We start from the raw sequence: 15,143 nt of genomic DNA, 5'->3' as shown, positions 1-15,143 counted from the left end.
ATTTTGGATGGCTTCCTTCTGTCTTGATGAAAATTGTTCTATGGGTCAGAAAATTCACTTGAGAAGATGATTCTGCTTCTTTCTTTTATTTTATTTTTATTTAATTATTTATGACGGAATGCAGGTGTCAAAATTTGTGTATAGGAAACTTGGGAATGAATTTGGTGTTAATGCAGTCATTACTAATGGAAGGGTGAGTCTTTAAGAGATTTTTTTTTTCTCTCTCTCTCTCTCTCTTCTATATAACACGTTTATAAATTCTGTTCTAATTTTTTATGCAACTGTATTTTTTAAGATTATAATTTGGTATGGGACAGGTAGTGTTTCCCATTGATGAAAGTACCTTTTTGAGCCATGATCTGCATCTTCTAGAGTCAGTCGAACTTAAGCAGAGAATAAAGCACATTGTGGAAATTATTGAAGAAGTGAGTTGGCAGGACATAGATCCTGACGTTCTAACAAGGTAAGTTGGTTTCTGCTCCTTGTTGCTGATCATCTTCTCTCATAGTTTTTCTCTATTATTTTTTTTTTTTTTTCATGGACTAACTGTTGCCCGACATCTTCAGTCCACCTCCAAATTTCCTTGAACTTGAATATTTTGTATACTTATATAACAATATTTTCTCCCACTCTTGTAATACATCTATCTATCTCATACCACAACCCATTAGCATCTTTATCTAAGTCCCCTTCAATGTATTTTACCATTCTATTTTTTAACAGAACTTTTTCTTTCCCTTCAAGTTCCAGCACTTAATACTGTCTCTGTCCTGTATTGTTTCTTTTCTATCTCCTATTGGAAACATCTAGTACTGCCATGTGTAGTTACGCTTTCTCCTGATATCAATTTACAATATTTACAACAACCTCTACAATCTAACTAACATTTGATCCACCCTTAAAGGTTATCAAGTGTGAACTCCATTTCTTAAACTTAGCGTTTGTCAATATCATCCCATACACTACTGCAAAATCTTAGGTAGCATCACCTAGCTCGTTCCCTTCTCAATATGACTGACCTCCACATACCTTCTTGAAGTCCCCTATTTTTCCCAACTGGATCATTTGGCCTCCTCAAATAAATATCTTTTCTCTGTTTGTATCCTTTGAAAGACTAAAAGAATTAATCTATATCTTGATAAAATCATTGCATAACGGATTCTCCTAAACCTATTTGCGGAGCATAAGCACAAAATGTTTAATCTGCAGTTAGCGCGTTGCTTATCAAATTATTTTGAAGCTTACATACACAGAAGAGACCAAAAGGAATAGCTAAAATGTTTTGGTGGTGCACAGATAGGAGCAAAGGACTATTTGAGGTTGGTGGGGAAGAAGTTCAATGGCAGGAGGGTGGTTTGGTGATACAGGGGAGTAGCTCGGATGGTGGTCTAAGAGATATCACAGTAAGAGTTGGGGGTGAATGGGCCGATGGAAGTGGGGATGTTCTTGGCGAGTGTTTCAGAGCAGGGGTTTGAATATGTTGTGGGTAACCAAATTCTGTATCAGGTGGTAGGTGGACAAAGTACAAGGCCCTTTTTGAACTTAGATTCTGGGAACTGTCTAGAGCTTTTGGAGAATGGGGTGTGGGAAGGAGGCTTAGAGGTTTGGAATATAGAAGGGATGAAGGTAAACTGTGTGAATAGAGATGGGTTTGATCCATCTTTGGCCATGAGTTCCTGTTCAGATGAGGAGAGTAAGGGAAGTGAGATGCTGGGTATTCAACCACTTGCTGCATTCAGGGAACAAGGAGGGTCTTATTCAATGTCTTTAGATTGGGTGGTTGAGAGGGTAATGTTATTTTTTATTTTTTTCTTTAATGTAGTCGGAATGTCTTGTGAAGATTTTGAGGATCAACTGATGGCTTTGTTAACTGCAATTGAAGCTAGTTGGCATCAAAATGGTGTGGGTAGTGTTCCGGAATTGAGTGAGAAGACAAGTAATAAAGGAAACCGTGAATTCAGAGATTGGTGTGTTCAATGAATTATGATGTCAAGGGAGGTCATTCTCATAGAATGACAGGGAAGGGGAGGGGTGGTAAGAGTTAATTATGAAACCTAAGATTGTATTGTGGAATGTGAGAGGCCCAAATGATAAGGAGAAGAGGGCGAGGATTAGAGGGCTACTAAGGGGTTGGAAAGTAGATATTGTTTGTTTGTAAGAGACAAAAATCGAGGTTATTACTAGGGAGGTGGTTTGTAGTTTGTGGGGTTGCCATAACATGGATTGGTCTTATTTTGGTTTGAGAGGGGAATCAGGAGGTATTTTGTTATTGTTAGATAAGCGGGTGGTGGAGAAGATTGAAGACTGTGCGGGTAAGTTTGTGGTAGCGTGTTCTTTCATATGTGTTACTGAGAATTTTAAATGGGCATTTGCAGGTGTGTATGGTCGATGTCTTTTGGATAAGATGGTTGGAATTATGAGTTGTGGGAGATGTTGTGGTGTTTTTTGGGGGGCGGGGGGATTTTAATATAGTATGGTATCCTTGTGAAAGTTCATGCGATCCCAGACAGTCACAAGCGATGGTGGAATTTTCAGAATTCATTTACGTTCAGGGCCTCATGGACATTGCGTTGGTAGGGGGAATTTTACTTGGTCCAATAATCGATATTATGAGGCATGATCTAGAATTGATAGGTTCTTGCTGTGTCTGGATTGGGAAGAATATTTTTTGGATGTATCTCAGAGATGCCTCCCTAGAATCTTGTCAGTTCATTTTTCGTTGATGCTGGATTGTGGTGTGGGGAGTAGGAGTAGTAGGTACTTTAAGTTTGAGAATATGTGGCTGAAGTCAGAGGGTTTTGTGGAGCAGGTAAAAACTTGGTGGGTGTCCTATAGTTATCAGGGTTCTCCTAGTTATGTGTTGGCATAAAAATTGATAGCATTGAAATCAGATTTAAAGAAATGGAATGAGAAGGTCTTTGGTATTGTAGGAAAGTGGAAGAAGGAGATGGTAGATGGTCTTTGTGAGCTGGATATGATTGCCGAGGAAAGACCTTTAATTGAAGATGAAAGGTTGAGGAAGGAAGATATATCTAAAGAGATAGAGAGGATTGTCCTTCTTAAAGAAATGCGTTGGAGACAAAAGTCAAGGGCCCTTTGGTTGAGAGAGGGAGATCAAAATACTAAATTTTTTCATTGTTTGGCAAATTCGCATAGAAGAAATAACTCGGTCGAGTCCCAAGTTGTAAATGGGATCATGACTTCTGATTCTACAGAATAAAGAAGCATATTGTGAACTTGTATAAATGGTTGTATGTTGAACAATATACTTGGAGACTTTGTTGGACGACCTTTCATTCCTTTCAATTGATGCGGATGAAAGAAATTGGATGTTAGAGAGAATTTTAGGAGAGTGAAGTGTTGGAGGTGGTGAGAAATTCAATGGGGATAAGGCTCCAAGACTTGACGGGTTTTCTATGACTTTTTTCCATAAGTGTTGGGAGGTATTAAAAGAGGACATTATGGAGGTTTTCAAGGAGTTTCATAGCTGAGGGAGGTTTGCGAAGAGTTTCAATGCTACCTGTGTCTCTTATACCTAAGAAAGCTAGGGCGGTTGAGATTAAGGATTTTCGTCCTATCAGTTTAGTGGGTGGTGTGTATAAAATTATTTCTAAGGTCTTGACGAATAGGTTGAAATCATTGTTGGGAAAGATTGTTTCAAGTTCACAAAATGCATTTATCAGAGGTAGACAAATTATGGATTCTATATTGGTGGCGAATGAGTGTTTGGATTGTCAGATTAGTTCTAGGGAAGATGGAGTATTGTGTAAATTGGATTTGGAGAAGGCCTATGATCATGTTAATTAGGAGTTTGTATTGTCTTGTTGAAGAGATGTGACTTATTGAATTTCTTAATTTATCTATGGATAGCTCCCCATCTTTGCCACCTAGGTGTTTCTACTTTTGTAGACTTTCTTAATTTATTAGTTGTTCCTCCTGTTTAGGGGCTCTCTTGTATACTTCCCGTGTATTAGGGTTGCGCCCCTCTGCGCTTTTTTATTGAATTTTAAATTACTTATCAAAAAAAAAAAAGAGATGTGACTTTGGGTAGTGATGGCGAGATTGGATAGAACGTTGCTTAATTTCGGTGCGGTTTTCCATTCTCATTAATGGATCTACATCTGGTTTCCTTAGTAGCTCACATGGATTAAGACAGGGAGATCCGTTGTCTCCTTTATTGTTTGTGGTTGTTATGGAGGCATTAAGTAGGATATTGTTTGTGGATAGCAGATTGAGATCAGGAATTCCTGGGGTTCGCAGATTATACACTTATTATGTGTGATACTGACGTTGATCAAATCCATAATTTGGATTGTGTTTCGAGGCCATTTTGGGAATAAAGATTAACCTTTAAAAATCTGAGTTAGTCGCAGTGGGGGAGGTCCCGCACATTGAGGAGCTGGCTAGTATTCTCTGTTGTAATATCTCTTCTCTTCCATTGCATTACTTGGGTCTTCCTTTAGGTGCTCCCTTCAAATCTAAAGCCATTTAGAATGGGGTGGTTGAGAAATGGAAAAAAGGTTGGCGAGTTGGAAGAAGATTTACTTGTCCAGGGGGGGGGGGGGGGGGGGGGGTCTTACTCTCATCAAGAGTATGCTTTCTACTATTACCACCTTTTTATTTTTTATTTTTTATTTTTATCTCTCTTCCTTTTACCAGCTGCCATAGCTAGTAGACTTGAGCGTTTTCAGAGAGACTTTGTGTGGGACAGCCCAGGCAAGGACCACAAGTTGCATTTGGTAAACTGGAAGACTGTTTGCTCCCCAATTGCGAGAGGGGGGGGGGGGGGGGGGGGGGTTGGGTTTCAAAAAATTTATTCCGTTTAACAAAGCCTTAATCGGTAAATGGCTTTGGAGATTTAGGAATGAACAATATTCTTTATGGAGGCAGGTGATTGTGTCGAAGTACAGGATCCACAGAGGGGGTGGTGCTTAGAGGAAGCTCGAGGTACTTATGGGGTGAGCCTCTGGAGGTATATTAGGAAAAATTGGAGAGCTTTTTCCAATTTTGTTTCCTATAAGGTTGGGGATGGTCTCCGCATTCGCTTTGGGCATAATATTTGGTGCGGTGATAGTGCTCGAAAGAGTTCTTTCCCAAAATTCTATTCCTTAGCACGTAACAAGGAGACTTGGTGTTAGATTACATGGATCTCTCCAGTCCCCACACCGTTTTGAATCTTAGCTTCGTTCGAGCTACTCATGATTGGGAAATTGAATCTCTGGATTCTTTTATTAATCTTTTATACTCTGCGAATCCCTTTGCGGGAGTAATGGATAGCATGGTGTGGACTCCTTCGAGCAGCCATGGTCTTGCAGTGAAGTGTTACTATACCATGTTACAATCAGGTGAGCATAGTTCTTTCTCTTGGAAAAGCGGAAGGTGAAGGCCCCTTCTCGCATTGCTTTCTTCTTATGGGCAACGGCCTTGGGTAGAATCCTCATAGTGGATAATCTCAGAAGGCGGGGTTCCAGCTGAGTAACTGGTGTTGCCTCTGTAAGAAGGATGAGGAAACTATTAATCATCTTCTCCATCATTGCGAGTATGCCGTTGACATCTGGAACTTAGTTCTTAATAGTTTTGGGGTCTCTTGGGTCATGCCTGGTAACATTCTTCAGCGTCTCCATTGTTGGAAATTTCTTGGGCGGCGACATCCCAGAGAAACTTTCGGTAAAGTTTTTTCCGCCCTCTTAATGTAGAGCATTTGAAGAGAGAGGAATCGTCGGTTCTTTGAAGATAGCGAGACCAATGTGCTTCTTCTTAAATAGTCATTTCTGAGATCTCTTTTGGATTAAGCTATTGTTTATGTTCCTAATTTTCCCTCAGCGAATTTGATAGATTTGATTTGTCTTCTAGGTTGTTGTAGCAGTTAGAGCTTTGGCTCTCTTGGTTCTCTTGTATACTCTTCATTTACGTGGGATTTCCTTTTTTTAATAAAATTCTTATTATTCATCAAATAAAAAAAGAAAAAGGAGGGGGTTGTTTGTTGCTATGGACAATGGACTCTTATCATGATTTTCGCTGGGATCAAGGAATCATGAGGAGATGATAGTGTCCTATTTATTGTTTGCAGATGATATGTTGATTTTTTGTGAGGCTAATTGTGAACAATTTTGTATCCCACGGTATCTTCTTATGTTTTTGAAGCGGTGTCGAGGTTGACGATAAATTTATTCAAGTCAGAGATAGTTCCTGTTGGCAATGTAGGTGATGTAGAGGGTCTGGCTAATATTATTGGGTGTAGAGTGGCTTCGTTGTAGATGAAGTATTTGGGTCTTCCTTTGAGAGCTTCTTACAAGGCTTCTACCATTTGGAATGGCATTATTGAGAAAATGGAACATAGGTTGGCAGGTTGGGAGATGCTTTATCTATCTAAGGGAGGCATGCTGACTTTGATAAAAAGCACTCTATTTAATGTAATGATATATTATTTGTCTCTTTCCTTATTCCAATAGGAGTGGCTAATCGACTGGAGAAACTTAAGAGGGATTTTCTTTGGGGGGGCCGTGGGGGGGTTGTATTAATGATGAATTTAAGTTTCATTTAAGAAGTGGTTGAAAATATGTATGCCGATAACTTCAAGGGGTTTGGCGGTGAAAAATATGATTCAGTTTAACCGAACCTTTCTTGGTAAGTGGTTGTGGCGGTATGCTATGGAAAGGGAGGCTATGTGGAGATCAGTGGTGGCCACCAAGTATGATAGCTTGATGGGAGGTTGGTGTTCTATGGAGGTTGCGGGGCTCTATGGTGTGGGAGTGTGGAAATGTATGCGGAAGAGGTGGGAAGGTTTGTCTACATTTGTTAGGTATGAGTTGGATCTACGGTGCGGTTTTGGCAGGTTTATGGTGTGGGGAGCAGCCTTTAAAGCCTTCTTATTTGAAACTATTTAGTATTGCACATTGTGAGGATGCATGGGTTGCAGATCATATGTAGTTCCAGAATGGAAATATTTATTGGAATATTTTATTTACAAGACTTGTGCTCTTTGCTTTCTTTGAGTTGTGTTCTCAAAGAGTAGGGTAACGAGGCGAGGATAAAATTTGATTGGGTACTTCTTCTCAGGCTATGGACGGGTCTGTGGCTTAGAACCTGCCGATGCAATGTGGGGGAGTGGGGCTACGGCGCGGGTTCCTTCTCCCGAGAGTTCCCTCCCCCTTGAGCGGCTGAAAATCGATGACCATTGACAAGGGTGAGACTCCCAACTCAAATGGCTTGATCCAATCTCAGGAGTGGCCGGTAGGGTTTAGCCCATCTGGGGAGATTGTTTTGTGGGATCAGGGAGAGGAAGGTGACTTTCCTCACCCATTGGGCGTTATTCCTCCCGACTTACATTTGGAGTGGGAGTTGGATGGTGCTGAGGATGAAGATTCGGCCCTGGCTTTGTTGGATGCCATTGAGGAAGATTTTCATCGGGGTAGTATGGGGAAGCGGTATAAGATCAAAGGAAGGAGAGAATTGCAGAATCTGAAGAGCTCCATAAACTACGGCGGTGCGAGTGTGCCTTCTAGGAGTAGAAGAGGAAAGGCTCAGGTTCTGTAGTTTGTGGGTTGGTTGTGGGCTACGGGTGTTGGTTCCTGTGGGTTTTTGGGTGGGTTTGTTGTGTGTTCCTTGAGGGTTGGGTTGGGGTTCTTTGTTCTTGTAGGTTTAGGTTCTCATGGGTTTGTTTGGTGGGCTTCCTTCTTTCTTTTTGGGCTGTTTTTTTTCGATTTCCAGCTTTGCGTTTTCTCTTGTATACTGCCGGTGTACTAAGGGGCGCCTGACGCTTTTAATAAAGTCAGTTTATTACTTATCAAAAAAAAAAAAAATTTATTGGAGCCCTTTTAAAAAGAAGTTGTTTGAAGTGAAGACTTACTATCATGTGTTATCTACTTCAGTAAGTTTCCCTTTTCCTTGGAATAGTGTTTGGAAAATTATGTCTCCCACGAGAGTGGCATTCTTTGTGTGGACGGTAGCTTTAGGGAAAATCTTCCTTTGGACAATTTACGAAAGATGAATATTATTGGGTGGATTGGTGTTGTATGTGTATGAAAAGTAGGGAATCTATTGATCACTTTTTGCTTCATTGTGAGATTACAAGAGAATTTTGGAGTTCGCTTTCCCAGTTATTTGTTGTTGCATGGGTTATGCCTCAGAGGGTGACAAAGTTGTGAGTTGGAGAGGACAAAAAGGACACCGTATTGCTTTGGAAGTGTGGAGGTTGGCTCCTTTGTATTTAATGTGGTGTCTTTGGAGAGAGAGAAACACAAGAAGCTTTGAAGATAGTGAGATTGCAACGTTAGAGTTGAAAAAGATATTGTTCCAATCACTTTACACATGGATTGTAGCGTACAATAGTTTGCCCATTTTTTTTTAAAAAAACATTACTTTGCCCATTTCTAATTTATCTGAGTTTTTGGAATTTTGTTCTTCTTCTTTTCTACATTTGGATTTTCTTATATACTTCTTGTGTACTATAGTTGTGCCCCTCTACGCTTTTAATGGTTGTGCCCCTTTGCGCTTTTAATGAATTTGAATTACTTGTCAAAAGAAGATATTATACTGAATAGAATTTTCTAGTTCTTCAGCATAATCTTCTTAAGCACGCATGAGATTCCGTGATTATTTTCTAAATGTTACTTGCAGCAAATTCATTAGTGATGTTATTTTGATCGTGTCATCTTCAATGGCTATGAGGGATCGAAGTTCTGAAAGTGCAAATTTTGAGATTTTGGCTGCACAATATAGGTAAAGGAAACTACTGCTTCTTCGAGTAGGCAGATTTTTGCTACTGTTTCTTTCTCATTACATACAAGAGTATGATATGTCCTTTGAGCTATGAAATAAGGACACAGAAATCTGCATACATGGTTTCAGTGGAAATAAGTATTTTTTGTTTGCTATCAATTTTGAGATTCTTAGAATTATTATTGTCTCTAAAATCTTACCCGTTTCTGTTTTGTTCTTAACTGTGCACAGTGCTGTTGTTTTTAGTAATGAAAATTCTACTATTCATATCGAAGCGGTTGTTGATCCTTTAAGTCCATCCGGCCAGAAGCTGTCCTCAATTCTACAGGTTCTGCAGAAATACATTCAGCCTAGCATGAGGATTGTACTAAATCCACTGGTTAGTTAATGCTCATAGTTAGGTACATTTTTATATTCATTTTTGATAGATGAAAAAGGGTTTGATTAAAATAAAAGGAAGGCCAAGAGCCAAGTAAATTGATGATTTAACTTGTGTTGATTATCCCTTATATTCGTGTGTTTCTTCTTTTAAAGTCTTTTACATTCGTGAAACATGTTGCATGGTCCAATACCCATTTCCTCTGGGCTTTGGGTTTTTCATAGAGTAGTCGTCTCCATTGAGTGTACTGGAAGAAGGGATAAAGGGGACAGTTGTATCTTTTTATCAAAAATGTAATAAATTATGTCTGGCATATTCAGTCATCTGTGTGGTGTCTCTTCCTGTACTTGTAAATAATTGGGTAAAGTTCTGTCTACTGTTTAGGGGACTGACATTTATTTCTTTATTTCCTGCCAGAGCTCCCTTGTTGATCTTCCTCTCAAGAATTACTACAGATATGTAGTACCGACTATGGTATAGCCAAGATGTCCGATTCTTAATAACTCTTGATTTTAGTTCCCATACTTGGTGTCTTACTTCTGCTATGATTTTGCAGGATGACTTTAGCAGCACTAATGATATGATAAATGGCCCTAAAGCGTTTTTTGCTAACATGCCATTATCCAAAACCCTCACCATGAATCTTGATGTTCCTGAGCCTTGGCTTGTTGAACCTGTTCTTGCTATGTATGCTTTGCCCTTATTTAACTTATATATCTCTGAATACAGGCCTTGATTTTCATGTATACAACATAAATTTATCTGTGATGTTTTCTCTGACATTTTTCTTTTCTTACTTTGGTTTTGAATTTTCAGCCATGACCTGGATAATATTTTGCTTGAGAACCTTGGCGACACGAGGACATTGCAAGCTGTGTTTGATCTTGAAGCTCTTGTCCTTACTGGTAAGGTTTTGTTTATTTAAGAGAATTGAAACTTGGTGCATCCCATGACTGAATGCTTAGGTGAGGGATACACAGCCAATTGTGTCATCATTTATATTAATGAGCCGCCTTAACCAGGTCATTGTTCTGAGAAAGGCCATGATCCTCCCCGAGGCATTCAGCTGATTCTTGGAACTAAGAGTACCCCCCACTTGGTTGATACTATTGTGATGGCGAATCTGGGTTATTGGCAAATGAAAGTCTCTCCTGGGGTTTGGTATTTGCAACTTGCTCCAGGTAGGAGTACTGAGCTTTATGTTCTGAAGGAAGATGGTGATGGAAGTCAGGAAAAACCATTGTCTAAACGTATAACGATAAATGATTTACGGGGTAAAGTAGTTCATTTGGAAGTAGTGAAGAAAAAGGGAAAAGAGCATGAGAAATTGCTTGTTTCTGACGATGATGACCATTCTCAAGAGAAGAAAGTAAGTGCATGTTGTTTTGGCCGCAAATTGTTGTCCAAATATCATGTTAGTGAATAAGGTTTTCCAGAGATTTATGTACTACTCTGTAGCCTTATAAATGCCTTTGGTCTTCTAATAGGGAAATAGCTGGAACTCAAATCTTTTAAAATGGGCTTCTGGTTTTATTGGTGGCGGTGGTGAAAGCACTTCAGTGGTGAGAAACCTTTCTCTGTTCTACTGATCTCACTGTAGCATTAGAACTTATTAGTGCCTTGCCATGCCTTCTTGATGCAAACATGTCAATGTGATGGTTCTTCTCAATTTCTTTTCAGATATCTCAGCTCCCCCATCCTCATATAGTGAAATCAACTGTCAATCATGGTCTTAAATTCTATTCCTAAATTTTTATTTTTTTGGATGAATAAAGGCATTTTATAACCAAACTCTGCAGAATACAATTCACTCCAGTTAAAACTGGAAACCCTGCCCACAACAAGGAAACAACTCAACCTGCACTAAGCAAAAACATCAAAAGCTACAAAACAGGAAATACAGCAATACAACTACAACTTCCAAATCTGATTAAGCCTACTAGCCATATCAGATTGCTCAGTGTTCCTTCTATACAAGATTCTACTTCTGACTTCCCATTGAATCCTAGCTGCAAGAGCCTCTTCAGTACGGGGGGGTGTTCCCATGACATAAGTCGTTTCTTAAGCACCACAAGTGATAGACAACTGCTGCCAAACAAAGTTTACAGAGAAGCATCTGCAAACTATGGCCTTTCATCTTACAGAACCAGTCCACTATATGATCCCATTCCACATAAGGATTCTGAATCAAACAAAGAGACATCAGATTTCTCCATATTCTTATGCTAAAACTGCAATGGAAGAAAAGATGGGCTATGGATTCTTGTCCACCATAGCAGAACCTGCAAAGGGTATTTCCCTCAAACCCCCACCAACACATCCGGTCCTTAGTAACAAGGGCATCATGGAAAACAAGCCACAAAATAAAAGCATGCCCAGGAATATAGCAAATGGGAACCAGACAACATTACACCAAGGGACCTCCGGAAATTTTGTCCTAAGACAATTCCAAGTATCAGCGCATGAGTAGACCCCATTTTTTGAACTCCAAACCGGACTATCCCCATCCCCAATATCAACATCAAACAGCCTATTCTGAATTTCCTCAAGGGTATCCGACCTAGCAGGAGGCCATGACCATTTCCCATCCTTGATAACAGAAGAAAGCAGGGCATCAAGACTGCTTCCAGTATCATAAACAATACGAAAGCCATAAGTATCCAGCAATCTACCAGCTGGGTGCCAGAGGTCAAACCAGAGAGAGATAGATGTACCCTCACCCACTTTAAAGCTAAGGAACTTCTTAGCAGTTTCCCTGAGATTGAGCAACTTTTTCCAACTCCAAGAACAAACTTTGGGGATGGATATATTCCACATGCTCCTCCGCTTCAGCCAATAAGAGTCCACCCAAGCAACCCAAATAGAATCGGATTGGGCAAAAAGGCTCCAAATGTGCTTCAACATAGCTGCACGATTCCACTCTTCAAGTCTCTTTAGCCCAAGCCTCCCTCAGACTTAGGACAGCACAGCTTTTCCCAAGCCACCTTAGCCTTGGCTTTTGCATCTTTCCCACACCACAGAAAACGATTAAACTTCTGCTCAAGAATTCGGATGACCTTCTTAGGTAGAATGAAAATTCTGGCCCAAAATACTTGAAGACTAAAAAGAACAGAAGAATCTATTCCTAATTTTCCAGCTGTGCTATGTGAATGTTGTTTTCTTATGAGGGCATACCTTGGTAGCGTGTGCAGAAATTTTTTGATGAGTAATTTAATCTCAGTGAAAAGTGCAGAGGGGCACAACCGTAGTACACCAGAAGTATACAAGAGAATTCCTTATTCAGCAGAAAAAGAACATTGGTTCAAAAAGTTGGTAAAACTAGAAAAAAAAAAACAAACTATTATGAGTTGCTATCCATGTGTAAAGGGAGTTGAATAGAATCCTTTTCAGCTCCACCACCAAAGTCTCTCTATCTACAAAGCTTTGTGCATTCCGCTCTTTCCAAATACATCACATTAAACATAAAGGAGCTAACTTCCAAACTTCCAAAATGTCACGACACCCCACTTGACCTCCCTAACTCATCAAGAAGTCTCACCCTTCTAGGCATTACCCAATCAACATCAAACAAATTACATATTGAGCACTGTAAATCTTTTCCTACTTCACAATGAAGAAGAAGGTGATCAGTAGACTCCCCTCATATTGTTACTAATATTGTGCTTCACTGTTACTTAGTAACTTCCTCTTGGGAATTCTATGTTGTGTATCTTGACAGTTGTCACTTGCATGTTGCATGTTGCATCTTGCATCTGATTCATGTTCCACTTATGCTATTATGCATTATACACTCTATAATACTTCACATGACCTAGCTTTTATTTTATTAATTTTGATAAATAAAACCTTCTGCTAACTTGGAAGTGCTAATGTCATATCCTCACCAATTTTATACACCAAGATCAAAATAATTTATTTTTAAATGGCAAAGATAACTAATGCATCCAATAGGATTGAAGCCCTGATCTAACCCCTTATTAGAAAGGGAGGAGATGCCATTTGGTACAAAGACCGTTGACAAATGATATATTGATTACCTGGTCTTTTGTGATTAAGACGATGATAAAGCTATACCTTTTTTTCCCTTCAGGAGCAAGGAAAGGGTGGGCGAGTTGGGAAAACAATTAATATTTTTTCTATCGCTTCTGGACACCTGTAAGTGTTTATTATTTTCTTTATCTTTCACCTCTAATTTTATAGAAGCCTCTAAGCAGTTTTCTGCTATCAGTTTATAATTTTGATATTCTGTTTAAAATGTACTTACATATGTCTGATGCATACATGCATATACATGGGGTTTCAACTGTAAGTAATGACTATTGTGACTTTGCTCTGATCAGTGCTTCTGTCATTATCACACCCAAAACACTAAAATTATTTAACTGCATTAACTGTTAATAAAAATTTCTAAATACATGAGTATGAGAAGCTAAATGAAAGGAATATTTAAATAGAGTATGATTGATGGTTTACTGTATCTTAAAATCTATAGAAAGTTTAATTTTATTTATTTATTTTTATTGTTGTTGTTGTTATTATTATTATTATTGTTATTGTTATTTATAATTATCAAAAATAAATTTTTATTATTATTTATGTATTGTGCTCCTTTTTAAGAGATACTGTGGATATTAGCTGGTAAGATGCTCTTTAGACCTCTCTTGTTTAAATGAACTATATTTGAATTTGATGTTATGTTTGGCTAATATCTGAATGTTACAATAATAATTTAGATTTTTTGAAAAGCATGGTAGCACATTTTGTAACTACAGACAGTATTTGTACTGCATAATATTTGTATTCCGAGAAATGCACTCTGAACACCTTTATTTTTATTTTAAAATTAAAATCCAATGTCTTTTTAAAATAGTTATGGGTACTTCCATATTTAACCACCTTTGATATCTTTGCTGATATCGTCTTCTTTGCCTTGGGGGCAATGAGATTGCTGTACATTATTTGGCTAGTGATAATGGTCAGATTGTGTGTGCATTGTGTGTGAGAATTTGGTATCTTTACAAAAAATGCATTCTAATGGTTATCTAGGTAGGAGCATGCACTTTGCACTTTTTGGCATCTCTATTGTAGAGCAGGTTCTCAAAATCAATTCACTCTAATCTCGTGAAAAATTAATGTGAGATGTTTTGAAATTTGATTCTTATTCTCCACGTTTGAGGACCCTTGATATCTCTTATGATACCAGTAGTTAATTCCTTGAGGGGATGCAATTGTTAGACTATTTGGCTTCTGATAATGTTCACACCATGCATGTGTCAGAGAGACGGCAACAACAACCCTCTCATTGCCAATGCTTTTAGGTGGTAGACGGCAACCCCTTTATTATTATTTGTTTTTTTTATGAATAGACAGCAACCCTTTATCCCACACATAACAGCTGCATACTGAATTGAAATCCATACTTCATTTATTGACAAATTTTTCATGGTTTGACCAAGTGATACTCTTTTCCTCTCTCTCTCTCTCTCTCTCCCCCCTTCACAAACTATGTGTTTGCTTTTTTGGGTAACAATCTCATGATATGTTCTGGCAGGTATGAACGTTTTCTGAAAATCATGATTCTAAGCGTCCTAAAGAACACACGTCGTCCAGTTAAATTCTGGTTCATTAAGAACTATCTCTCTCCTCAATTTAAGGTTGTATATGTCTATGATCAATTTTTATTTTTATTTTATTTTTTTTTTCCTGTCAAATCTTCCTAGTATTTTGCCATTAAACATATTCGAGAAAAAATAATATAAAAGAAAATCGTCTTAACGTGCATGCACTCTCTTGGTGGTTGATATAACATGCAGAATGTGATTCCACATATGGCACAAGAATATGGTTTTGATTATGAGCTAGTCACCTACAAGTGGCCCACATGGTTGCATAAGCAGAAAGAGAAGCAGCGAATTATTTGGGCCTATAAAATCTTGTTCCTTGATGTTATCTTCCCCATTTCTTTGGAAAAGGTTTTAACATTTCTTGTTTCTATTTTAAATTATTTTGCTTTATTTTTGCTTCTTTATCTTCTATTGCTTGC

The 15,143-nt window shown here is 38.5% G+C and overlaps 1 protein-coding gene across 1 annotated transcript in view; it reads left to right on the top strand.

Annotated features, from left to right (window-relative positions):
• The window catches only part of LOC133881892 (UDP-glucose:glycoprotein glucosyltransferase), a 61,603-nt gene that overhangs the window by 40,747 nt on the left and 5,713 nt on the right, over positions 1-15,143 (top strand). Inside the window, exons 21-32 of the mRNA XM_062320960.1 lie at positions 125-193; positions 318-463; positions 8,620-8,721; positions 8,953-9,100; positions 9,518-9,574; positions 9,657-9,787; positions 9,917-10,005; positions 10,123-10,469; positions 10,588-10,662; positions 13,191-13,255; positions 14,652-14,754; positions 14,914-15,072. Coding sequence (XP_062176944.1) covers positions 125-193; positions 318-463; positions 8,620-8,721; positions 8,953-9,100; positions 9,518-9,574; positions 9,657-9,787; positions 9,917-10,005; positions 10,123-10,469; positions 10,588-10,662; positions 13,191-13,255; positions 14,652-14,754; positions 14,914-15,072 — 1,491 coding nt within the window. The remainder of the gene's footprint in view (positions 1-124; positions 194-317; positions 464-8,619; positions 8,722-8,952; positions 9,101-9,517; positions 9,575-9,656; positions 9,788-9,916; positions 10,006-10,122; positions 10,470-10,587; positions 10,663-13,190; positions 13,256-14,651; positions 14,755-14,913; positions 15,073-15,143) is intronic.

Source organism: Alnus glutinosa, chromosome 11 (genome assembly GCF_958979055.1).
Source record: "Alnus glutinosa chromosome 11, dhAlnGlut1.1, whole genome shotgun sequence".
Taxonomy (NCBI): Eukaryota; Viridiplantae; Streptophyta; class Magnoliopsida; order Fagales; family Betulaceae; genus Alnus; species Alnus glutinosa.
Note: the sequence above shows the minus strand (reverse complement) of the source record. Positions and strands in the feature narration are given on the sequence as shown.